This window comes from Neovison vison, chromosome 7 (assembly GCF_020171115.1).
Source record: "Neovison vison isolate M4711 chromosome 7, ASM_NN_V1, whole genome shotgun sequence".
NCBI classification, from domain to species: Eukaryota; Metazoa; Chordata; class Mammalia; order Carnivora; family Mustelidae; genus Neogale; species Neogale vison.
Genome location: NC_058097.1, coordinates 135965685 through 135992406, shown reverse-complemented (window position 1 = coordinate 135992406; position 26722 = coordinate 135965685). Strand labels below are relative to the sequence as shown.

Genomic DNA, 26722 nt, shown 5'->3' with positions numbered 1-26722 from the left:
TTTGAGTCCACAGAGCAAAAGTCCTGATATGGGGCAAACAGGAAGGAGGAACAATTACCCACTTTATATATCCTCTTGAAAGTTTGTCAGTCATGTTATTGTGGGGAAAAACATGGTGTTTCGACTTGGGTTTGAATCCCACCTGCATCCCTTATGAGCTGCGCCATCTTGGACAAATCATTAAACCTCTCTGCATTTAAGTTTCCTTGCCTTTAAAACAGAGAGTAATAATTATATCTAATTCATGGGGCACCTGGGTGGCTCAATCAGTCCATCGTCCAACTCTTCGTTTTGGCTCAGGTCCTGATCTCAGGGTTGTCATGCTCTGCACTCAACAGGGAGTCTGCTTGTCCCTCTCGCTCTGCCCCTCCCCCAACTTGCACGTGCTGTCTCTCTTCTCTCCTCAAATCAATAAGATCTTTTAAAAAAAAAAATAAATAGGGGCACCTGGGTGGCTCAGTGGGTTAAAGCCTCTGCCTTCGGCTCAGGTCATGATCCCATGGTCCTGGGATCAAGCCCTGCTTTGGGCTCTATGCCCTGCTAGTGATCTCTGTCTATCAAATAAATAAATAAAATCTTAAAAATATAAGATAAATAATATCTAATTCACATGGTTGTTATTGGCTGAGAACATGTAAGCCTGTGGTTCTCAACATGTGATCCCTATGTCACCACACATTCATCAATATGAAATCTTTATCACCTGGGAGCTGGTTAGAAAGGCAAACTCTCTGGCCCCACCCCAGACCTGCTGCATCAGAAACTCTGGAGTTGGGGAGCTTTATTCTAGAAGATACTCATGTGTAATCCACATAGTATAGTGTCTCACACATGACTGGGACTTGCTTAGCAGATGTTGACTAGAATGATCTTTACCTTCTCTGGGGGCTTCATTGGGGTCACCGCACTTTGGTTTTTAGTTACCATTCATTTTAGAAGAACAAGCAAGGTCAGTGACAGCTCTGTTTGTTTACTGAGTCATGATCTCTCTCTCTCTCTCTCTTTTTTTTTTTCCTCCAAGTAAAAAAGCCACCTGAATTACAGAAAACAGTGCTATTAGTCTGCATTTTGGCCATGCCACTTTAACTCAGAGAGAGAGTCACAGTTTCTGGCAACTTCTATCATCCAGAGTGTGCAGAGAAGGAGCCCAAGAATAAGGCCAGGCAGCAAGCTTGTACACAGGAGGGATGTTGTGACTCACTCTTTCTTTCTCTCTCTGTCTCTCTTTCTTTCTTTGACTAAACAGAAGTGAGCAAGTGAGTACGCACTTACCTTCCCAAAGAAAGCTTCATATCATGTGATGTATAAAATTGACCACAGTGATTCATCACTTAGTTTTCTAAACATTAAGTAAAATGGACCCATCGGGGCCAAGTTAAAAATCAAAATAGTTTTTTCATGAAGAAATATAAACGCACTGCCAAAATCACAAGGGGAATGAGAAGAGTGGCTAACACTTACAAATCTCTTTTAGACTCTGAGGAAAGCCTAACTTTTTTTTTTTTTTTAAGATTTTTTATTTATTTGTTTGACAGACAGAGATCTCAAGTAGGCAGAGAGGCAGGCAGAGAGAGAGGAGGAAGCAGGCTTCCCACTGAGCAGAGAACCCGATGTGGGGCTCGATCCCAGGACCCTGAGATCATGACCTGAGCCAAAGGCCGAGGCTTTAACCCACTGAGCCACCCAGGCACCCTGGAAAGCCTAGCTTTTGAAAAAGCACTGTCACAGAGACTCTGTAGCCTTCTACTTAAGAATATAATGGAAATTTTGAGGACCATTTGCCCCCAGGATGTAGCCATGATTTACTAGTAATTCAGGCCAGGTTTCCAAAGTCAAGTGTTTCCATTTCAGTAAATTTCTTGAAGACTGATGTCATGGAACATCATATTAGGTCACCGGAGCTATGTATTAGGTGGATGGGAACTGAGAGGACCCCATGATTAGGAGAAAGGAAACTCACATCTCATGAGCCTGCCTGTGGAACATACTCTGTGTAATGCTCATGATCCTAGGAGCATAGCACACAGTGAAATACAGAGGATCATCCTCATCTTCCAGAGGTTCTGAGAATTAAGGGCTTGGTCTCAAGTCCCAGCTGGTGAGTGGCAGAGCAGGAATGGAATCCATATCTTTGCTGACTAGGCTCCCTTCCTACGCCACGGTACTTCTGTCAAGTTATAACGGGATTGACACCGACAGCCTTGTTCCATGATGTCACCCTGACTGATTGGCCTATATGCCAAACAAACAAACAAACAAACAAAATCACCTTTAGGGTCTTTTCTCTGGGAGTAAAAAATAGAATCAAAATACTAATCAGTCAGACTTTTTTCCACACAAACAAAATCTATACAGATAGTTTAAAATCACCATTAAATAGGAAAGCTATCAGGCAGCCCTTTCAAGTTCAGATTTTACCTCAGAGGCTTCTGAGATAAAACACAAGTCAAATCAGGCTCAGCTGAGGGAATGACCGTGGCAAGAAAGTACAGGGCCATAAAGATCGAGGGAGCAGTTTTCAGGGAACCTCCTAGAGGCAATTCATGTCCTGCACCCATTCAGTCTCAATTTTCCTCAGCTCAGGCGACAAAATAAGAGCTGGGATAGGGACCATTGTTGGATGGTTATCTGCATGTGCCTGGAAGCCAGCCTGTCTTCATGGGAAACCTGCCTCTTCTACTGACTCTCTTCATGGATTTGAGCAAGCAAATTACCCTCTGCGTATCCCAGTTGCCTTATCTGTAAGAAGAGGATTGTTTGGAGGATATAAAGAGTTAATCTGCATAAGGGTTCTGAGGCTCAAAGGGGCAATCACCAAATGCTCAATGAATATAATTATACACAATCTTCCACCCTCCTTTGTGTTCACTGTCAAACGCCAGAGTCATTCACACATCAGTATTCATCTACCCCCCCCCGCCCCGCATCTATCCATTTATTCAACAAACATTTTTGAGTCCTAACCAGTGCCTGGCACTGGGCTGGGTTCCAATGGCACAGGAAAAATGAAGACATGGACCCTGTGCTTAGTAAGTTCATGCGACTGTGTGTGTGTGTGTGTGTGTGTGCGTGCGCGCGCCCTCATGCATGTATATGCGTGCGTGTAAGGGGGTCTTACAGTTAAACATGGAATTATAACACAGGACGATGAATGTGCTAGAGGGAGAAGCACATGGCTTGCTTGGATCATGAAGAGTGGGACCTAATGTGGTCTCAGACAGTCAGGACAGGCTTGCCAGTAGAAGTAGTATCAAAGTTGAGTGTGATTTGGCCAAGTTGAGGGTGGTGGGGCAGGTGTATTTTGTAACACATTAGCTGCACTGATAGCAGCCTGAAAGCAAGAAAATTGAGTGTGTCCGAATGGAAAGTCAAGCAGGGAGTGACCCGATGCCAGGCTGGCTGGGAGAAGGCCCCTACTCCCAGGTGTTCTGTAGCCTTTCCTGCCACAGAAGGGGAAGAAGTTTGGCTTTATCCTATCCTCGCTGGTGAAGCCCTGAGGATGGCTAAGCAGGCATAAAGTATATAAATAGTATCTACTGTTTGAATTGGATCCTTTGGGCAGTTTTCTAATTCTCCACATGCAGAATTTTGCTGCTTCTGCCTCTGGGCTCCTCTGTTCCCCCGTGGACTCCTCTATCACAGCACACCATCACATTATGAAACCTAACCTGTGTCCCCTTCTGTTTCGGGAGACTGAGAGCTCCTCAAAGAGTGTTTCTTACTTATCTCTGGATCCCCAGAATCTACCTGTACTCTGTGGAAGCTTGATGAAAAACAACAAGTTTGCTTGTAGCATAAAGCATTTTTTCTTATATTTTTTGAATGAAGAAGTTGTAAGGCATGTGTGCTAAATGTTCTGAGAGTCAGATGAGGGAAAATCTGTGAGACAGTCTCATCTGACAGGGTTTCAGTGGGGAAGCTGCACCCTGGAAGAGAAGAACCACCTGGAAAGATAGAAGGAAGAGGCAGGGGATTCTAAAGAGGAAGAGATACATGAACGTCACCACATATGGACTCATAACTCCTTAATAATATCTAAGCAGATGGAAATCCTCAAAGCTCTGAGCACAGTTGGGGTATACTGACCCATACTGACATATAGAGAACTAGTTTTCCAGGCAAATTATAATTTGGGCAAAGGACATGAAAGGGTTAGCCGTTGCTTTAGCAGATAGTCTGACCAGGCTGTCATGACCAAGTCAATGAAAGCAAAGTTCATTAGTTAATTAAAACAAAAGCAGCAAATGATAGTTTCTAAAATTAAGGTGGAGGCAGGGCTGATGTTTCTGCTGCCTGAGGAGATTCCCCAGCAAGGCTTTTACCTTCTGAGAACATGTATGATCTAGAGCTAGAGCCTCTGTCATTCATTTAGCCATGAAATGCCCATTGCATCTGAGAGCCTCAGCTCCACAATGCTGGAAATTCTGAATCTTGTAGAACCAGAACTTTAGACTCAACACGTTCAGTGCTTTATTTAGGTCAGAAGTGGTTTTGTGTTCATTTGTCAATTTGCAGCTGAAGTGAAGGCCTTACACGGAAGCATGGCATCATCTGCTTGACAATGATTTGATGCTGTGCCATGTCGTGCTGGAGAATTAGTGTCTAGAACCAAAATGTTAATCACAGGGACTGCTATACATTGATGGCATAAATAGTACGTTTCTATATAAAAAAATCTATAGTGACTCACTCCCGTTTAAATAAAAATCTCCCTTTGCTATTTCAGTGAATTGAATGACTGACTCTGAGCACTTTTCTTGCTGGGGCTCTAGGGTGAGCCTTTTTCACTTCCCAGAAAGCTGCTAGATCTCTTGGTCTTAGCTCTGTTTTTCCCTTAGGTGCTTAGAGGACTCAAGTGACTTTCTCTCCATGACCGGAGGTGGAAATGGGCTCTTTCTATCCCCCTTCTCACTGAAGACAGGAACGACTCTTCAGTCTCCCAGAAACAGGTCTTCTCTTTGGCCGTGATATTTTCCATCAAGTCCCCTTTGTAGTATCAATGCTCCAGAAAGTTAAGAGAATTACCTGGAAGTAATAGTCCTATGTTCAGCAAGCTTGGGGAACGATTGAAAAGAATGAACGAATGAATGATTGGTTTCTACATTGTAAAACTTCTCAGTGTTTATCCCTAAACACAGTCACACTATTCTAAAGGAATAGTTAGCATGCTTTCAAATTTGTTTGACCAAATACCTTTTCTTTTTTTTTTCCCCCATGGAACAATTTATGAGACTAGCTCTCCAAAGAATACATTCTGGGGAAGGCTTAGCTCTAAGGCCAACGAGCTAAGGTCTGAGTTAGGAGCTGAGTATAACTGACTGGTCACAAGACTGTGGGCGAGGGTTCTAACCACTATAACCCAAGTTCCCTGTTTGAAAAATGGGAAAGATTATTGCTCCTTCTTTCAATATTTTCAATAATTACCACTAGGTGATTCTCCTATCATTACCACTACCCCTGCCACTACGAGGTACTATCACTTCCCATGGTAAATGCTATTCGTGGGGTTATCCAACAAGCACTTCACATCCCTGTCTCCCCCATCAGTTTACATTATAGAAGATGTGAAAGGTAAATGCCCACTTTTTTCCTACTCTCTTGCACCTAGGAGACAGCAGGAGACCATTTTGGCCAATGAGACAGAAAGGGATCCTGAGAGGACCATTGTTTTCCCTAATGAAAGGATGCAACACATACAGCCATTGTGCAACCATAAGTAAAAGGCCTGGAGAGGATGCCTGGGTGGCTCAGTCGGTTAAGTGTGTGCCTTCTGCTCAGGCCATGATTCCAGGGTCCTGGGATTGAGCCCCATGTCAGACTCCCTGCTCAGCTTCTCTCTCTCCCTCTGCCTTTCCCCCTGGCTTGTACACTCTCTCTCTTTCCCTCATGCTCTCTCTCTCTGAAATTAATAAATAAAATCTTAAAAAAAACAAAAGGTGCAGAGAAGAGCGGAGATGTTGACTATGGCACCACTGAGAAGAGGAAGACCATGTCTGTGCACATGTTTATGGTAACACGGAAGTAAAACCTGTACAAATCGTATAAGTCTCTGAAAATCAGGCTTTCTCTTACTTGCAGCTTAGCACATTTCTAAACATTTATCTACCATTGATTGAGTGCTATCTATACACTAATACTAAGCATTTGACACACATCACTTCATCTACTCTAACAATAGGGATCATTGTCTCCCATTTTACAGCTGAGGCAGCAGACTGGTATACCTTATTCAAATTCACACAACTAGGTTTGAATCCAGGTGTGGCTCCAGAGCCAGAACTATACACTAGTTTTCTGTATTTCCATCTACTCTCTCCACATCTGCTGCTCCAAGAATGTGTCCTAACTTCTGGAAACATAGTCACTACAACCTTGGGAGGTATTCCTTTCATTCTAAGGTGTGCAACTAGTGTAATCTTTAAAATGGAGCCCTAGCTGTCTGCCATGAGATGTATAGGACTTTTCAAAAATGGCCCAGACCCAGTCTGGGTTTATAGGAAAATAAATAGATGGAAGAAAATAGAACAAGGCTGGTAATAGCATAGTAGCTGCCTCTCTCCAAAGACCCAGAGTCAGATATTTAAGCTAACTATTTAAGGCCCCTGTAGATCCCAATAAATGGGCTCATTGGCATATTACAGAATTCAAGCCCGAGAAACCCAACTAATGAAGGAAATTCAGAATAAAACATGAAAATATTAGAAGCATCCAAGTTTACTTCTTGCCCACTAGTCCCATTAAGTCCTGGAGATAGATAATGTGATACACACTGGCCTTTATAAAGTAAAAAGATAAATCCATATGTAACTAGTTATATCTTACAATGTGATAAATACCACAGTAACATTCTGAATGTCTTGATATTGGATCACAGAGAAGAAATACTCAGTGTGAGAGCTCATGGGAAACCTAGAGGAAAATAATTTTAGTTTGGATCTAAATTATTTTGTACAGTTATAGCTAGAAGAGGATGCTGGTAGGGGATGTGTGTGATGCAAGGGTATTAGAGCTTTTTCTGGGCTTTCTTCTCTACATCAAAAGCAGGGTCCAGCCTGAATGTGCCAGTTAATGACAAAAAATAAGTCACTGTCTCAGCCTTAATCACATAGACCAGCATTTGCCACAACTACATGTAGGAAACTCAACAAACGCCAAATTTGTTTGTCCCTCTTCACCATCTTCAATATTCTAATACCCAAACTGCAAAATCAAGGACTACATGGTCCGTAGTGAAAAAGGTTAAAATATTGCCAAAAATCTCAAGAATTTCTATTTTCTACTGGCACTATTAGTAAATTTTGTTATTTATGTTGCCCCTTATTTATTGAAGTAGAGATGAAATAGTTGAAAAGAGTAACCAAATGTTACTAGAGGTAGGTTAGAATTAGAGCAAAACATGAGGTCAATGGATGGGAGTGATGACTCAATTCTTGAGCAGAAACTGAGGGCCATGGGAGTGCAGGGGATATTTGTAATACAGATCACAGTAGGCTTCATGTTATGAAAGGCAATAAAACCACTAGGGGATAGTAGTATGCATACGTAAACACAAGCAAGAAATACCCACCGCATTCCTACCTTCCCAAATTTATTTGCTCAGTAAATATACCAAAGATTATTAAGTGTCTTCTATGCATCAAGGGCCCTTGTTGACACTTGCAGGCACTGGATGTACAGTTATGACAAGGGAGACAAGACTCCCACTCTGAAGGAGCTCACCTTGCTTAAATTAGGCCAAAGGGTGTGCTGTACGATCTGACAAGGAACCAGACCATGTTGAAATGGAGATGCTTTGGAAAGCTCAGTCTGTGTAATCAATGTGTCTATAGACCTCTACTGCCTTTTACGGTGCTCTCTCTGTTATTAGGGTCATCCTGGTTGCATTCCTGATACAGACACATTCAGAGGTGGAAGAAGATTGACAGTTGTTAACTCTGTTAGAAATAGCAAATATAAATTTACGAAGTGCTTACTATATGGCATATACTTTACATGTATTTACTCATGTAGTCTCACAACCCTGTCTGAAGGCTGTGGTTCATTATCTCCTCCATTCATCGGAGGAGGAAACCAAGGCATAGAGAGGTTAAGTGATTTGCCTACAGTTCCACAGCTGGTAAGTGATGCTGCCAGTATCAATCCCAGAGCTGCCTAGCTCTGTACTCTGATACCTTCTTCAGTAAAGCCGCTACTGTGTACCTGGCCTTTACACATAATTATTTCTTTCACTCCTTACAATCTTCTGAGGTAGGTGATATGATCTCAATTTGGCAAATAAAGAAACTCAGGCTCAGAGAGAAGGAATGGCAGTGCCAGGGTTCAGACTCAGAAGAAGCTGGCCACAAAGCCAGTGTTCCTCCCCATTGCTTCACACTGTCTAAGGAACCTGCCCGAAGCAAGTTTTCAGGGTGCTTAAGCTAGGCTCGCAAGTCTGTCCTTCTTGGAGCCTGTTTTACCTATTAGGAAAGGTTTTATTGGGAGAGAGTTGGGTAAAAGAAAAGTCTGAAAAACAGATCTACTTAGACAAAATAAAAGGCTGATCTTACAGAAGTTTTGGAAAAAGAATATTCTAGAGAGGAGTCAGGAAAGCAGATGGAAAATATTCTGGCAGTTTAGAGAGATGAAAGGTCTTCTGTGGCCAGACCATGACATTGCCACGATTTACTGAAGAAACTGAAGACATAGTTGTTTGCCCCAAGATTTACAATTTAGTTAAATACCTTGCTTGGTGTACATGAGATGAGAGGCATACAGGAATTAGAAAAAAATTAAAAGAGGCAAGGATATAAGTTAATAATGCAAATGAATTAAATATGTGATTGAGTATCTTGTGAGTGTTTCTCAATCGTCAGAAGCACAGCACCTTTACCATCACCGTTATTCAGGCTTTGAAGAATAAGGGCTGATAGAAATGTGGGACTTTTCATGCAGGCTAAATTATGGTATAAGAGAATTGTTCAAGCAATAATATTTAGCTATTTATGTTCCATTCAAAAGATGTTTATCTTCCAATTATGTATCCAGACTTTAGGAAAATTGTAAAATCTCTGTTGAGTAAGCAGATGATATCTTCATTAGCTCTTTCAGTATGTACTTCTTAAATGGAAGGAGTCCTTATTCCCAGTAATAATCCATGTAGCCTTTTTAGTACCTCTAAATTTGTTCCCAAGCCACTGATAAGATGATCTCGTTTCCCCCATGTTGGGAAGTTATTAGTTGCACTAATTTCACATTGGCCCCTCACAGAGGCCACAGTCTTCTCTTCCCCAGAGAAGCAGGGAAGGAGAAAGTGGTTACTAGCCAGGCTTACCACTGGCATAAGTCAGAGCAGCTCTATTGGGTGATTGGTTACACTTTAAGTTCTTAGAATTTATCATATTTAAACAGATTTTAAGGAACCATAGTTCTCTGAGATAGCATGCAGTATAGCAATCTATGCTACCAGCATTCTCTAGATGTTTATTGAAGATACAGATCTCAATTGGCTCAAAAAAAAAAAAAAAAAAAAAGAGAGAGAGAGAGAGCGCCCGATCTTGTTGCCTTCCGAAGTGTCTTGGAGGTGTTTATCACATTAGGACGTCCCTCGTGGTGGGGGAATCACTGGCTGTTGGCTCTGGATTCTTTTCAGATGGAAATTACCCACAAGTACTACCTGGGATACTGAACTTGAAGGGTGGGAAGGGACTCTGGGCAACAGAGAAGATGGGAAAGTGGATGGTTGTTGTGGAAGATTATATGCAAGGTCACTTTTGGAGACTTAGACATTTCCCAAAGAGTTCAAGTTGCCCATTAAGAACTAAAACACAGAGTCTACATTCACATGTCTCCATGGGATGGGCAGTCGAGGGCTCTTCTGGGCTTGGAAAAGTTCAGGCACACAGTGCAGCCAGATGTATAAGGCTTGTGGTACTCTGTGCTCAGCATAACCTTCTGTGTTAACAATAACCTTCTCTACTCTGTTCTGGTGAATTAGAATTTGGTCCACGATGTATTTCTGTCCCCTTAGGACTTGGCTTAATCACTTGCCTTGCCTTAGCTTAATGACTTAGTTGTGTTCTCCCTGCCCTTTTGGACCTCATCTCCTTTCTGCTGAAGTTGTGCTTTTTCTCTCAATCCCAACTTCTCTGTTTCTGGCTTTGGCATAAGTAACTGGGGCCACACCCAATTAATCCCATAAAAACCATTCAATGAGAATGCCCAAGGCCCCCTTTCCCCACCCCACCCCTCCTCCCAGAGTTTGATTCATTCAGATATTTCCTATAAAAGACCAGGAAGCAAATGCCATTGCTTCAACTATAGAGGCCAGTACCCCATAACTCCCCACCACCCCATTTTACCTTAAGGTTTCCCCAGAGGAGCCCCTCCTCTTCCACAGGTTGACCAGGCTGCTGGATCTGCTGGCTGCTGAGGATGACTTGCCGTCCCCCACATGCATGCGCACCACGGTAGACGTGGTGAAGGCGCTGCGCACATTCCTCTCTGGTTTGGCCAGGATGATGTAAACCTTCGGCACAAACATGCAGCCCAGCGCCACTGTGGCACTGAGACTGACGGAGAAACACATGGTGATGATTTTGTAGTTGCTGCCAAAGTAGATTGGCACAAAGGCCAGCCATATAATGCAGGTGGTGTACATAGTGAAGGCAATATACTTGGCCTCGTTGAAGTTAGCTGGAACGTTTCTCGTCTTGAAAGCATAGAAGGTACAGCTCAAAATCAGTAAGCCATTGTATCCAAGAGGAGTGACAACCCCTAGGTTGGTGGTATTACAGATCAGGTACACTTCTCGAATGCTTGGGTAGTCGTGCATTATATCAGGAGGCTCCATTATAAAGAGGGCAACAATGATGCCCAACTGAATGCATATGAGAATGAAAGCAATCACCAGCTGGGCACAGGCACTCATGAATCTGGGCTTTTTGGTACAGATCTTCTTCTTGCTGCCGGCCAGGATCCTTGCAATACGATTAGTCTTGGTTACAAGGGCTGAGTAGCTCATGGCTGGGGAAAGACCGATACCAATTCTCTGAAGGTAGCAATAAATCTGTTTGGGCTTTGCAATGAGGCAGAAGGTACATAAGTAACCCAGGCAGATGCCGGCAAGGATGATATAGCAGAGTTCCCTGCTGGAGGACTTGACTACTGGCGTATCACGGTAAATGATGAAGACTGCAGTGACAAATAGGGTGGCCAGCAGGCCAAGGCAGGCAAACACCACAGCTGCAATGGGCTCAGGATCACCCCAGCGGAGATACTGTACTGGGATCAAGTCACAGCCTGCAGAGACACAGACACATTGGGAAAAAAAAAAAAAAAAAAAAAAGGAAACATTTACTCGGGTCACCTAAGTAAACTGCCTAAGTTACAGCAGCTGCTTATGACCCTTTTCAGGACACTTTGACTCTAATCTACCTTTCCAATCTCAATATCCCATGTTACTCAGTTCTTCATATATTCATTCATAAAATATGTATCTTTATAGTATCACACATCCTGTGAGAGGAGCTGTTCTAGGTTCTGAAAACAAAATGGTGAAGAACATGCGCCCTGCTCTCCTAAGAAATAATTGGGGAGGGAGTGCTTCTAAATAATTACATACAACTGTGATAAGGGCCATTAAGAAGGACAGCATGGTTCCTAATGCAGTCTATGGGAGCAATCAAAGCCTCCTTCAACAGGATTGAGCAAATGGAAGTGTTGTTTCGATGACTGGACATTCAGTAGGTACAGCATATGGGGATTAATTGTAAGGAAAGCTAGGGGCCACTGGAGGTATGAAAGGAGGCCACTGTACAGGTGCAGTGAGTGGTCGAGATAAGGCTGGGAGGTAGGAAGAAAAGGCTCTTGCAAAGCAGAGAGGCCTAGACCAATAGGAAATCATTGGAGGGATATATATATACAGGAAAGGAAGGACATGGTCACACCAGTGTTAAACATTCCTTTGGATGCTGTGTTGATCTGGGATGAGATAAAAGTGTGGAAAGATTTGAAAATTATTTGAAGCAATAGAGAGAGTTTAAATGGATGTGGGCTCCTTGAGAGTTCAGGACATCAAGGATGATCAACAGTGGATCCATCTATGCTGTCCTTGAATCCACTGTATAGAAAGGTTAGGATTTTCAGAGAACCACATGGTTCCATTGTTATAAAAGAGAAGATACTTAATAAAAAAGGGGGGGGGGAAGCAGAGGCAAAATGACCCAAGAGGCAAAAAACTGGTCTGTGTGGGAAGTACCCACACTCCACACTCCAAAAACTATTCTTGACCCGTGGCTTGCATGTTTTTGTATCACTTCATTACACATCAGGGGGGAAAAAAAAAGACAGAACTTGGCATCATTTGGGGTATGCACCTTGTTTTCACATTTCTTTACGATCGTGATTCTCAAACGTGGCTGCACACTGGAATCACCCAGAGGCATTTTTAAAAAATACTGTGGCCTGGGTCTCGCTGTCGGAGTTTCTGATTTAACTGATTTGGACATCAGGATTTTTAACAGACACTCCAAGCGATTCTAAAGGTACAGCTAAAGTTAAGAACCACTGCTCTTAGAAGGGTCATTTCTCTCTCTCTCTCTTTTTCTCTGTGTATGTGTGCATGTGTGTGTGTGTGTGTTTATAAAGTAACATTTGTTACATTTAACAGAAACATGGAAATAAAGAAACCGTATTGAGTGAGCAGGAAAGGAGTTAAACAATCTGGAGTACTGGACATTTGAGGAACATGGCAGAGATAACTAATTGCCTGCAAATATCCACTCTCCCCTTTATTCTCAGCAGCAGATCACTAATTTCATTTGGGGCTGGTAAAGAGTGCAGCCACACTACATTTTCCAGCAACGTTTTCAGTCAGATTGCTATGTGACTAGGTTTTAGCCAGAAAGATATAAGCAGGGAACTCCTTATAGAAAAATAGCTAATCTTGGAGAATACCCTTTTGGCCCTCCTCGGCTTTCTCCTTCCCCTTCCTGGACTATAAAGGTGGTGGTTAGAGCTCCAGCAGTTATCTTGGAATATAAAGTAACTTTAAGAACAGAAAACGTGTCCTAAGTTTTGGAAGAGAATCCCCATTAACCATGGAATCACTCACTAGCTCTAGACTACAGACATCACATTTGTCTTGTTTAAGCTACTTCTCCACCCCCTCATATATGCATCCAACTCTAATCCTAATTGTTACAAGTGTAAGATTTTCCTATTAAATTCGCATATGTCACAGTCAAGGGTGTTGCAGTAAGAGGTTTTGAATATCAAAAGTTACTTGGAGGTAAGGGAGACAACAATAAGTAATAATAGCAAAGAAACATGTGGCTCTTTCAAAATATGTCTAAGGGCAGCTCTTGTAAAAAGGCAAAGAAATATTCTTATTTCTGCCTTGTCAGTCTCTTTCTTCAAGATCTCAGGCTTGAAATAGTACCATTAGTATTGCTGTTAAATTCATTATGGGTTTAATGGGACTTTAGTTAGCCTTGGATCTTTGGTACACTTTACAGAATTGTTTCTATGGGTAAAGCAGTCTTATTTTAAAAAACTGTGTATTTAGAGACCCCTGGGTGGCCCAGTCAGTTACGAGTCTGATTCTTGATTTTGGAGCAGGTCATGACCTCAGTGTCATGAGAACAGACCCAGCTTAGGGCTCCAAGCTAGGCATGGAGCTGCTTAAGATTTTCTCTCTTCCTCTCTCTCTGTCTCTTTCCCCTGCTTGCTCTCTCTCTCTAAAACAAAACAAAGCAAAACAAATAAGAGACTCCCATGTATTTAATATTGAAACCAGGTGTTTTTAACTTAAAAAAATGTGGATGGCCCAGACTAAATATGAGACCGTTATTTTACATAATGTTATTAATTGTAAATAAACACATATCTCATTGCTAATGAAGATATTGTATCCTTATTTTTAGACATCTGCATTCACATACACGGCTTATATGTGGGAATTCAATCTCTGAAATTTTAGTATACCACGGGGTTTTGCTTCATATTTATAGATTTGTTGCTGGTAGAGACTATTTTATAGTAGTAAAATAGGGATTAGTCAATTATTCCTATCTTTATTCTTCTATAACTTTTTATTTAGAACAGTGATGTGACAATGAAATCTATTATCTACTGTAGTTAATTCTAACGGGGCCTGTTTCCCCTCATAGGTCATGGGTTGTTAATACCCACAGTAACTTACTGGCATAGGAAACAGATTATGTGGTGCATGAAGTGGGAATTCTTTCATTAGCTAAAAAGAATCAGCTGAAAAAAAATGTATAAATGTTTACTTTCAAGGCTCTCATTTTACTCCTTTTTCTCTGCTGTTCTGCTAAATCTTAATTGTTTCTATTTAGATGTAATTAGCACCCTAATCCTAAATGTTTTGCATATGACAGCACTCACCACTATTTTTACATCAAATTCTTGAACTCTTCCTATGTAACCCATTAACATCATGTGTGAAACTAAAGAAAATGCCATTAGATATATTTGTTGGAAGAAATGTGCATGAGGCATGCCTCTAATGTGATGTGATTATTGTCACAAATTTGCCAGAATTTATACACTCAAATGTGTGTTTTTTCTTTAATGTGAACCACTCAGAAGGCTTTATGTTTAGTTTAATGATGCTGCCATTGCACAAAATACTTTTGTAACTATTCTCTTGGAATAGCAAATTGGATTCTGATTAGAGTGGTATAATCACTGAATCTTATAATTGGATAAGTTCTTAGAGTTTCCAAAAACGGATGTGCTTCACAATCACTTGCAGCGTCTACAAAAATTCAATCCAAGGGTCTAACTCAGGAGATTTTGAATCAGTGCATTTTGAATCAGGACAAAGGAATCTTATTTTGAATAAGTAAGCTTAATGACTATACAACTGATCCTTGGTCCTTGGTTGGCAGCCCAACCTTAGAGTATCAGACTGACTTCTTATCCAGTCTGTGAATGTCTTCTTTGATAATTCCAAGGTGTGATCATCCACACTGTACCTAAGACTTTGTTTCAAAGATTTTATTTATTTATTTGGCAGACAGAGATCACAAGTAGGCAGAGAGGCAGGCAGAGAGAGAGGAGGAAGCAGGCTCCCTGCAGAGCAGAGAGCCTGATGCAGGGCTCGATCCTAAGACCCTGGGATCATGACCTGAGCCGAAGGCAGAGGCTTTGACCCACTGAGCCACCCAGGCACCCCTGTACCTAAGACTTTGAACTATATCTCAAGGCCAAGATTAGTGGTGGGGGAAGATAGATCAGAAAGGCAGGAGGTGAGAATTGCAAGTGGAGACTGGAGGTAAATAAACTGATCAGAAGGCTATCACAAGAGGATGATGGGAAAAAACTAAGTTATTGTACTGAAGAAGACATTGAGCTGGGAAAGACATTTTAGAGCTGGAACTGAAAGAAATTATGAGGTAGACAGAAGTTTCAGGAAAGGGGCTTCTAACCAAGTTGATAGCAATGCTAATAAAATAACTAAGATGAGGGCTGTAGGAAGAAAAGTGTCAGATTTTGTGGTGATGATACCTAGTTCCAATTTAGACATGTTGTATTTGCAATGTCTATGAGGTACTGAGTAGGTGGAAACAGAGGTTTAGAAGAGATATCAGGGTGAAAGTTACAGCTTTGGGAGTCATTTGTTTACAGGTGGACATAAGAGATATATACATAAATACAATTAATGAGGAATTTCACAGGTAGAGAGCAGAGCTTAGAAGTCTGGCTAAACACCAATATTACGGAATGGCAGAGGAAGAGTATATGTCAGGGAAGACATAAGGCAGACCAGATAGAAGGAAAGAAGAGTATCAAAAGCCAAAGGGAAGTGGTCAGCTGGAAGGCCCTCCAACAATGTCACTGGAGATTTTCTTTCTTTCTTTCTTTTTTTTTTTAAATCCTTACCCAGAGGGCTGGCACAAAGTTGTGAGCTTCAGGTTTGCAGATATCTCTTCTGGTGGTTCATCTTTCTCTTATTTTTTCCCCCCCTTACTACTATTAGATCTATTTCCTTTGAACAAGATGGTTTCCTTCCATTGTTATATTCCTATGATGGAACATATTCTTCCAAATCTCAGAATAATGCTAATCTTACTATGATATAAATTTAAATTCCCATTAACTACCACCTCTGCTGTGTGCATTGGTTTACAAACATCTGAATGCCCTGTTACTCTTCCTAAAGCCTTCTTTATTTCCTTCTGTGAATTACTGTGCATTTTCTCCCTTACTATTTGTTTGTTTTTTAATCCCTGTTTCCTTCTTAGTGTAATGGTAAGTTATTGGAAGTACTCTTAGTGTACTGGTCAATTACTGCATACTGGAAGGGTATATGGAGGTTAACTAAGAGTACAGTATATATATTCTATCATTTTAGTATAATTTTAATCAATTTAACATATGTTATATCTTGATTAAGGAATCTTGATCACGAGAATGAAGTTACCTCCTAGCAAGCATATTAGAGCTTCACAGAAGACACCCAACAATGCAGTTCTTTCTAAAAATGCAGATGATCAACAGAGTAGAAAAAAAAGACCTATTTTCTGATAAAATCTATTTAAGTAGCTACCCAATTTCTCATTTTTTTCCTCTTTCATGCTTGATCCCTTTTCTATTGTTCTCTAGTATAATCTATGCTTTCATAGTTTGAAGTGATAAATACTGAAAATACAAGATTTTTTTTTTTAAGGGAAAGTGAACTGCCAAAAAACTGTATTATTCACATTCATCCTGTGATTCCACCAATATGCTTTCCATAACTCTAACGGGAGAATGGATGGTCCACTGATTTCCTGGACACCTAAAAATGATATCACTGCTCAGTAATAACTGGTACTCATGTTTATTTTTCAGGTATTAGTCTTAAAGGATTAATATTCCTTTAGTTAATAGTTCCTAGACTATTACATTTCCATATCCTTTTCCAGGTGTCTGTTTAGGCAGAAGTGTAAGGGCCTATTCAGCCAGAGCAGCCCCACCCTGGTTGAACTGGCATTTTGCTGTAAAGCTTAAATTGACCTTACCACCGCCCCCCACCCCAACAGGGGAACTTACTTAAAAGCAAGTCCTGGAAACCAGTCCCAGGTAACAAAGTCCAAGTACAAGGGTGGGTCAGGCCCAGTGGAGGTATTCAATCAGTGGGGGCACATACTGTCTCCTAGCTACCAGGGAGTATGGGCCCTCGCCCTTTGGGAGCCTTTTGGCGCCAGTCCTAACCAAGGTGTGATAGGCTGGTTCAAATGTCTACTAGGTAAATTGTAATTCAGTTGGTTGCCTAGCATCACTGTGGAGTTTCCTGTGTGCGTTACAATCTCATTGACCACCTGTGTGTGGCCAGGCCGAACCACACGGCCTTTACTCAATAAAAGTTAGTCTGGAAAACAAGGAGGGGTCGTCCCTCTGTAGGGGCAGACGGTCAGTCTGATTCCTGATGTTTGGCGTGAAATAAAGCTTTGTTTGACCTTCGCTTTGTATCAGTCTCGCTCCTTTAATCACGGACCCATTATTGGGGTACCCAATTTGGGGGGACCCAACAGAAGGAATGAGGAGGCAAAGATCCTGGATGGATACCTGATATTCTATAAGTCAGCGAGGCAGGAACTCCCTAACAAGTTCCATATGTATGTGTCCTCAGCCATTTCAGGTGTACAACACTGATGTGGGGCCATTGTGGGACCATCCTTTGATACCTGGGCAGTAGATCTGTCCAGAGTACAAGGTGTTGACTGGTGACTAACATCATGCTTGCTTTCAGTCTATTCCATCCATAGACCATTTTTCTGTCTTTAATCTAGATTTTGGTTTCTAGGATGTTGAACCAAGGATAGCAGAAGAATGCAGACTCAGAATTCTTTCTGCATTGTTCATACCCCTGAAAAGAATCTTTTCACATAGCCTGAGCTAAAGGTTTTTTCTTTATCACTTCCATGGTTCAGAAGAATTGGAAGTGGTGTGTGCATGTGTGTGTGTGTGTGTGTGTGTGTGTGTGTGATATTTAGGTACCTTATTTTTCTTTGTGGCATTTACTATAACATCACCTATTTTGTGTGTATGAGAGAGGGAGTGAGAGAGAAAGATTATATGGCTAAGGTCTACCCTCCTTCCTTGACTATAACACTCTAATGTTAAGGGATTTGTCTCTTCTGCTCACAAATGGATCCCTGGTACTGAGCATATTGCCTCACTCATATTAACATAGCAATTCACAAAGTAATATATACATGATACAATCAAACTTTATAATTTTCTTCCTGGTGTATGGATCAAGTTATTCACAGCAAACATTTTTTGTTGCCTTTAGGAAGTTCCAAGTTACAGAATTCCTAGTTACCATTATAGATAGAAGTCTAAATTCAGTAAAGATTAAGTAAATAAATTCAGTAAATGGAGAAACATTCTGGTAACCAGAGAGAGCAAAACTAAATAAATACCTCAAAAGCTTACTTCTGCATAGAGGTGACCTGTTTCACATTAGAAATATTCCTGGTACTAACTTGGCAATGATAAATGTTTTATATTGACAGACTAATGTAGCTCTGAGTAGTTCATTGGATCTGGGAAGCATGGGTAGAAGAAACAGAAAGGCAGGAGACAGAAGTCATTCTTTAAGAAGTTCCATCTAACTATAAAGTTCAGGGCACTCGTCTCAAGAAGGCTATTAATTGCAACATGTTTTACTTTAGGCCAGGAAAAAAAAGAAGTCCTCAGTGGGGAAGGATTATCTAGAGTTGATTGATTTTTACCACATGTCATCATAAAACAAAACATACCATAATTACTTCCTGATTTAGTTGGTATCCAAAATGTTGGGTAAGTTTTATCAGAAACTGCCTCCATAGGAAGTTACCTCATTCCTACTTATGCCAGCATTACAAAAAGGAGGAAAGTAACATTTATTGAGTGCCTACTATATGTCAGATGTTATCCTAGATATTTTATTAAACAAGTCAGGTAAGTATCATTAATTCTGTTTTATAGAGGAATAGTATAAGGTTTGATATGCTAACTTATTGGGGCTGAGATTAAAATCCTGTGGGATTTCTGACTGATTGATTGATTGATGGTGTATCAGGAAAGGGAAATGGATCAAGTACCCCTTTGAAAGGGGTCTTGAGTCTTCTTAGTAGGAAAGAGAATCACGAATGATTAACAGTGTCTGCTCATGGGTGAGGAGGGGCTAGTGGTAGCATACATATTTGATATTAGTTATCCTAACAGAAGGTCATGCCTCCTTCTGAGAAAATCTCATTGGTTCAGAATCATCAACAATGTCCCCATCCTGGCATGTATGTCCTGAGTTGCTGGGCCAGAGACACCAATTGTTGCCTTTGTGTCTCTAAAGTTTTCTAGTGTAGACATTTTCCTGAATGGGCACCGGATCCCCACAGGTGACAAGAACAAGGATTGACTGTGGGACATTTCTAACATTGCCACACAGGAGACTCACAGCCATTCATTTTTCACTTGACCCAGCCTATATCATGCCCTTCATGGTTTATTAAATGTTTGTGTTTTAGATTCCCTTAATCAAATCCCCTCAGAGGGCTGACAACTGAGGGCTGTAGCTTTCATTTTTTGTTCTTTTTTATTGGTTACGTTTTACAGGGGAGTTTGAAAATGTATGCAAAGATTTATTTCATAATTAAAGCTTAAAGGATGGTTTAATGGGACTGCAGGGTGCTAAAGGGAAGGATTATCACAGATGTACATTTGTAGGGAACAGCTTTGAAAAATATGACTTCTGGTCATACTGCAGATGAAGAAGAGAGGAAAAACACAGCGTAGGGATTTCAGTAGTAAAACATTCTAACTAAAACATTTTGGTCCATTTTTATCTTTCCCTCTCCCTTTTCACTAGCTGACTCCTCCTTCCTCTTTCATTTGCCAGGTTTTTCTGATCTCCTGAGCTGGAAGAACAGGTCCCTCCCAGGTGGTCAGCCTCTGGGCCTGGGCCTATCAGCACACCTGCACATCATGGCACAGCCGTCATGCTCACAGTGAGTTTGCAGCATCTGTCTTACCGATGGACTGTGAGCAATTCGAAAGCAGGAGGCCATGCCTTTGCTTTTGTACTGTGCTTGACACATAACAGGGAGGGAAACAGGTGAATGAATGCGTGATTACATTAAAGAAGAGGAGGGACAATTGAAGAATCAGGAGATGGCACTTCATTTTCAGCTTGCACACAACTTTTTCCCGTTACTGTTAGAAGCTTTTACTCTATTTCTGTCTCAATTTTCCTGCACGTGAAACAGAAATAATGCAGAAATCCATTCCTTTCTCATCCCTATAATGAGAGTTTTGATCTCGAGAAACCCTTGGTAAAGAATTCATATGTGAGAAATTAGACTGATTACCTGAAAAGCATGAGTGAAGCAATTTCTCAGGACTTGGTCTATAAAAAGCTTAAGACTATTTTTGTGTTTCACTAGAATAAAACACTACAGTCATCACTTTAAAACCAACAGACTCTCAATAAAGTTTTCCACAGACATTTTCACCTCTAATGAGTGTTTTACAATTAATTTATATCTCTTTCTATTAAAACTATGGCTAGCCAGGTCCTCTGGCTTTAGTCAAACTCTTACAATTTTTTTCAAATACTCTGCGAACTAAAAGGCATTTTCTTCCTGTATTCAGAGGCTTTTTGATTTTATGACTTGGGAGTTTTTGCAGACCCCACACTATTCCTTCTGTGTTCCCACAGTCCCTGTCACATGATCGTGATTTTTTTGCGGGGGAGTGGGTCAGAGACATAAGAAGAGTGTTCTAAGGCCTGGGTTTACATTACCTTGACTAAGGCTGATTGCAGAATTATATGTATATTCTGCTATAGATTTTACCTCTCCTTTCTCTTCCCAAGACTACTAATTCCTGAATTTTACATGTCATAATATTTAAGTATTTCTTAATTGAGCCGCTGGTATATATGTTATTAACTAAAATGCTCTTATTTACTATATGAAGAAAATATAGGAACATCCCCCCATATATAAATGTGTAAGGGCCAAGATTAATGCCTCATTTTTACCATTAAAGAGATTAAAAATTTGTTCATCTAGCCCAACTAGAGCACGTCACTCACTTCTTAGTTGAGCGTACATTAGGAAGCACCCACTCGGCGGCAACAAAAGCTGATCTAGACAGCGTTCAGTGCCGGTTGGCCGCAGTATGGCAGAACGTGCAGCACAGGAGGAGCTAGTGCGACTTCAGGGAGAGCGCATGCGGGGCCTAAAGCAGCAGAAGGCCAGCGCTGAGCAGATCGAGGAGGAGGTGGCAAAACTACTGAAACTGAAGGCGCAGCTGGGCCCTGATGAAGGGAAACAGAAGTTTGTGCTCAAAACCCCCAAGGGTACAAGAGACTACAGTCCCCGGCAGATGGCCGTTCGGGAGAAGGTGTTTGATGTAATTGTCAGCTGCTTCAAGCGTCATGGTGCAGAAGTAATTGATACACCTGTGTTTGAACTAAAGGAAACACTGACTGGAAAGTATGGAGAAGATTCTAAGCTTATCTATGACCTGAAGGACCAGGATGGAGAGCTGCTGTCCCTTCGCTATGACCTTACCGTTCCTTTTGCTCGATACTTGGCAATGAATAAACTGACCAACATTAAACGCTACCACATAGCCAAAGTATATCGGCGAGATAACCCAGCCATGACCCGTGGCCGGTATCGGGAATTCTATCAGTGTGATTTTGATATTGCCGGACAATTTGACCCCATGATCCCTGATGCAGAGTGCCTGAAGATCATGTGTGAGATCCTGAGTTCCCTTCAGATAGGCGACTTCCTGGTCAAGGTGAATGATCGGCGCATCCTCGATGGGATGTTTGCATATGTGGTGTTCCTGATAGCAAGTTCCGAACCATCTGCTCCTCAGTGGACAAGCTGGACAAGGTGTCCTGGGAGGAAGTAAAGAACGAGATGGTGGGAGAGAAGGGCCTTGCACCCGAGGTGGCTGACCGTATTGGGGACTATGTCCAGCAGCATGGTGGGGTATCCCTTGTGGAACAGCTGCTCCAGGATCCTGAACTGTCCCAAAACAAACAGGCCTTGGAGGGCTTAGGAGACCTAAAACTACTGTTTGAATACCTGACCCTGTTTGGCATTGCTGACAAGATTTCCTTTGACCTGAGCCTTGCTCGAGGCCTAGACTACTACACTGGAGTGATCTATGAGGCGGTGCTGCTACAGACCCCAGTTCGGGCAGGGGAAGAGCCCTTGGGTGTGGGCAGTGTGGCTGCCGGAGGACGCTATGATGGGCTAGTGGGCATGTTCGACCCAAAAGGACGCAAGGTGCCATGTGTGGGGCTCAGCATTGGGGTAGAGCGGATCTTTTCCATTGTGGAGCAGAGGCTAGAGGCTTTGGAGGAGAAGGTACGGACCACAGAGACACAGGTGCTTGTGGCATCTGCACAGAAGAAGCTGCTGGAGGAGAGACTGAGGCTTGTCTCAGAGCTCTGGGATGCTGGGATCAAGGCAGAGCTGCTCTACAAGAAGAACCCAAAGCTGCTGAACCAGTTGCAATACTGTGAGGAGGCAGGCATCCCACTGGTGGCCATTATTGGTGAGCAGGAGCTCAAGGATGGGGTCATCAAGCTCCGCTCAGTGGCCAGCAGGGAAGAGGTGGATGTCCGAAGAGAAGACCTTGTGGAAGAAATCAAAAGGAGAACAAGCCAGCACTTTTGCATCTGCTGAGTTGAGCAAACTATCAGCAAACTGGGACTGGCACTATTTGAGGCTAAGACAAGACTCTGCATATATACTTAACAGCTTTGCTCACTTGGGTTCCAGCAGGAAGACCTGAACAGTGGTCAGAACAGAGACTTTTTATTATGATTATTTTATTGGTAATCACGGACAAAAGTGGCCAGGTATTACACCATTTTTCCATAGGAGGTCCTGGGGGCTTAGTCCAGTCTGTGCTCTGGGGACCGAGCCTAAGAATGGTCGCCCCTGTACGACCCTAACCAGATGGAGAGAATGCTTCCCCCAAACAATACTTAAAGGTCCAATAAAATGATTCAGCCACTGGAAAAAAAAAAAAAAAAAAAAAAAAGGAAGCACCCACTCCATTCAAGATACTTGGCCCACACCACGATGACACACAGACAATCATTCATTTCTTTAAAATGGTGGCTTGGGCACCGGGTGGCTCAGTTTGTTAAACAAGCCTTCGGGTCAGGTCATGATCCTGGAGTCCAGAGATGGAGTTCCACATCAGGCTCCCTGCTCAGTGGGGGGTCTGCCTCTGACCCTCCCACTTCTTATCCTCTCTTTCTCTAAAAAAAAACAATTTAAAAAATGGTGGCTTAATCAAACACTCAGACGCTGTGACTCTATTCTTCTAGGCACTTACATCTTCTTCAGGTCCCCACATTCTATAGGTGGGCACCATTACTTCATGCATTTATAAAGAAGAGAACTGAGGTCAGATTGGATGTGGAAAGCATCTGAAGGGACCACAGGAGGAAAAGAACAGATGTGGAAAACAGAAGAAATGTAAAGAAAAGTGTGAAAAGCAGAAGTCAGATGTGCAGAGGCCTATCTCTACAGCCTCATGACAGAATGTCGTAAGAGAATTCTAATATTTCTGGCAATTATTGCTGAGACTTCCAATCGGAAGTTGATAACTGCTTTAGGAAGGAGGATAATAGTGCCTTCCTGCCTACATCTCAAGGATTCGACCAAGGGCCATATAAAATAACATGCAACTTGAAGAGTGGCATGATAATTATGAAGTGAGAAAAGGAGGAAAAAGAAAAGTCTATGCATAAAAAGGCAGTGACTCAACATCTGTTAAATTGTCTTTGTGTTTTATTAGATTGTTCTATGTTCTTCTGGGGAAAAGCCAGGCCTATTTCATCTTTCTTGCCTGTTTATATATACACAGCCCCAAGTAAATGGTATTATTTTGTCTTAAATTGTTTGTAAGTACAAGGCAGCACATATGCTCTCAGAATTTTTCACTTGACTTAATGTGATTTTTAAGAGGAGGCAAGTAGGAGACATTTATCTGTTTCATATTACTCATGTACTATACCACTGCCTTATGAAGTATTTTCCAAGTGGGTTAGATAGTGTAGTGGTAGGCATTGTATTATAATGTTTTATGTTATTGGGGGGAAATGCGATAATTTATTTTGGGTAAGCTCTATTTATCAAGAACTGAAATCAATGAAACCACATTATTTTCTTCAGTCTGGTCATATCAGAGTGGTTTCTGACCATGAGGACATTGTTTTTAGCCAGACCACAAATTTATCACTGCGAAGAATACAGCACACATTTTTCATTGCATGGTTTCTGGCAAGATGAAAACTGGCTTATGTTCTCTTTGAGACTTGTTTTGAGAAGGTCCATTGAGAGAGGGACTTTTTAGCAATTTTATTTTTAGCAATTTTATTTTTTTCTGGGCACAAATGCTATTGTGCTTATAGATATATCATCTTTTTGACTTCTCTAGGGGGATAAACAAATTTATCAGTTAATGAAAATTGAGAAATTGGAAGAGTAAGAAGGCATTTTACAATTTTTTGATGCACGAGCCCTGGAATTTCACTTAAAAAAACAAACAAACCCCATTGATCTTTTCAGCATTAACTAAAACAGCTTCATCAAACTTGCTATTTGAAAAAGACCACTGTGCACAATTTTTCTTTGCATTTTGGAAATCCTTTCAGAAGGAAACCAGTGATTCATGTTCATTTCCATATTGCCTATGGCATCGTATCAAGGAAAAAGTACAGAGTTTTACATCAGGGCTTTTACAGTAAGGCTTAAACCTTTTTTCTTTTACTTACTTTGTGACCACAAACACTGATATTTTACATTTTCAACCTCAGTTTTCTGTAAGATGGAGATAATGATTCCAGTCTTTGGATTAGTTAGCAGAATAAGAAGTTCATATTGCAGTGGGTGACAGACACTCTCTACATGGGGATTTGTTTTCTTCTATTCTGTAATTGATTTCTTCAGTAAATACTTATTATCTATTATGTTCTAGGAACTTGATATTCCAAAGTGAACAAAACAGGCAAGGAAAAAAAAACCCCAATTTAGCTTATATTCCAACTAGAGATATTGACAATATGCAAATAATGAGTAAAAAATTAATACATAAATAACATAATAGAATAAAAGTTAAATATGAAATGGAGAAAATAAGAGGTAGAAGAGGGTAAGGAGGGACAACTGGTAATATTAAGCAAGTTGCCCAGACTAGACCTTTGAGCAAGGACTTGGAGGAAGGAAGGATAATAGTATGTGTGTCTGGGATAGAGCAATCCAGTACAGAACAGCTAGGGCAATGACCCTAGGATAAGAGCCTTCTAAATGTTTTATCAGAAATAAAGAAGGACAATGTGTTAGAGGGAAGGGAAGGTGAAGTGAAGGGAAGGTACTTCAGAGACATAACAAAGGACCAGATTATACAAAACATAAATTTGTAAGGACTTTGACTTTGTTTTTCTGTTCCTTTGTTTTTGTTTTTTATTTTTTTATTCTGTTAAGTTAGCCACCATATAGGACATCATTAGTTTTTGATGAAGTGTTCAATGATTCATTAGTTGACTTTGAATGAGATAGGATTAAAAGGATTATCCACAATGACCAGGTGGGATTTATCCCTGGGATGCAAGGGTGGTTCAACATTTACAAATCAATCACTGTGAGAGAACAAATGTAAGAGAAGAGAGAAGAAACACAGGGTCCTCTCAGTTGATGCAGAAAGAGCTTTTGACAAGATATAGCATCTGTTCCTGATTAAAATGCTTCGAAGTATAGGGATAGAGGGAATATTCCTCAACTTCATAAAATCTATCTATGAAAAACCCACAGCAAATATCATCCTCAATGGGGAAAACCCGATAGCCTTCCTTTTGAGATCAGGAACACGACTAGGATGTCCACCCTCACCACTCTTATTCAACATAGTACTAGAACTTCTAGTAACAGCAGGCAGATAACAAAAAGAAATAAAAGTTATTCAAACTGGCAAAGAAATGGTCAAACTTTCTTCTCAGATGACATGTTACTTTATATGGAAAACCCAAAAGACTCCACCTCCAAACTACTAGAACTCATACAGCAATTCGGTAATATGGCAGGATATAAAATTAATGCACAGAAATCAGTTGCTTTCTTATACACTAACAATGAAAATATAAAAAAGGGAAGTTAGAGATCCGATTCCATTTACTATAGCACCAAGAACCATAAGATAGCTGGGAATAAACCCAGCTAAAGAGGTAAAGGATCTGTACTCAAGGAACTACAAAATACTCATGAAAGAAATTGAATTAGACACAAAAAGATGGAAAAGCATTCCATGCTCATGGATTGGAAGAATAAACTTTGTTAAAATGTCTATACTGCCTAGAGCAATCTATACTTTCAATGCCATCCTGATAAAAATTCCATCGGCATTTTTCAAAGAGCTGGTGGAAACAATCCTAAAGTTTGTATGGAACCAGAAGAGACCCCGAATTGCTAAGGAAATGCTGAAAAATAAAAACAAAACTGGGGGCATCATTTTGCCTGATTTCAAGCTTTACTACAAAGCTGTGATCACCAAGACAGAATGGTATTGGCACAAAAACAGATACATATACCAGTGGAACAGAGTAGAGAGCCCAGATATGGACCTGCAACTCTATGGTCAACTGATCTTCGACAAAGCAGGAAAAGATACACAGTGGAAAAAAGATAGTCTCTTCGATAAATGGTGCTGGGAAAAC

General features: G+C 41.1%; 2 protein-coding genes across 4 annotated transcripts in view; one reads left to right on the top strand and one right to left on the bottom strand.

Annotated features, from left to right (window-relative positions):
• The window catches only part of GRM5 (glutamate metabotropic receptor 5), a 543151-nt gene that overhangs the window by 44739 nt on the left and 471690 nt on the right, over positions 1-26722 (bottom strand). For all 3 annotated transcript variants that reach the window (XM_044258344.1, XM_044258343.1, XM_044258346.1), the window contains exon 8: positions 10338-11277. In XM_044258344.1, coding sequence (XP_044114279.1) covers positions 10338-11277 — 940 coding nt within the window. The remainder of the gene's footprint in view (positions 1-10337; positions 11278-26722) is intronic.
• LOC122912505 (histidine--tRNA ligase, cytoplasmic-like) lies at positions 21111-23015 on the top strand. Its single transcript, XM_044258347.1, is given in 2 exon segments — positions 21111-21817; positions 21820-23015. Coding segments are annotated over 2 exon segments (1527 nt in total). The 5' UTR covers positions 21111-21153; the 3' UTR covers positions 22683-23015.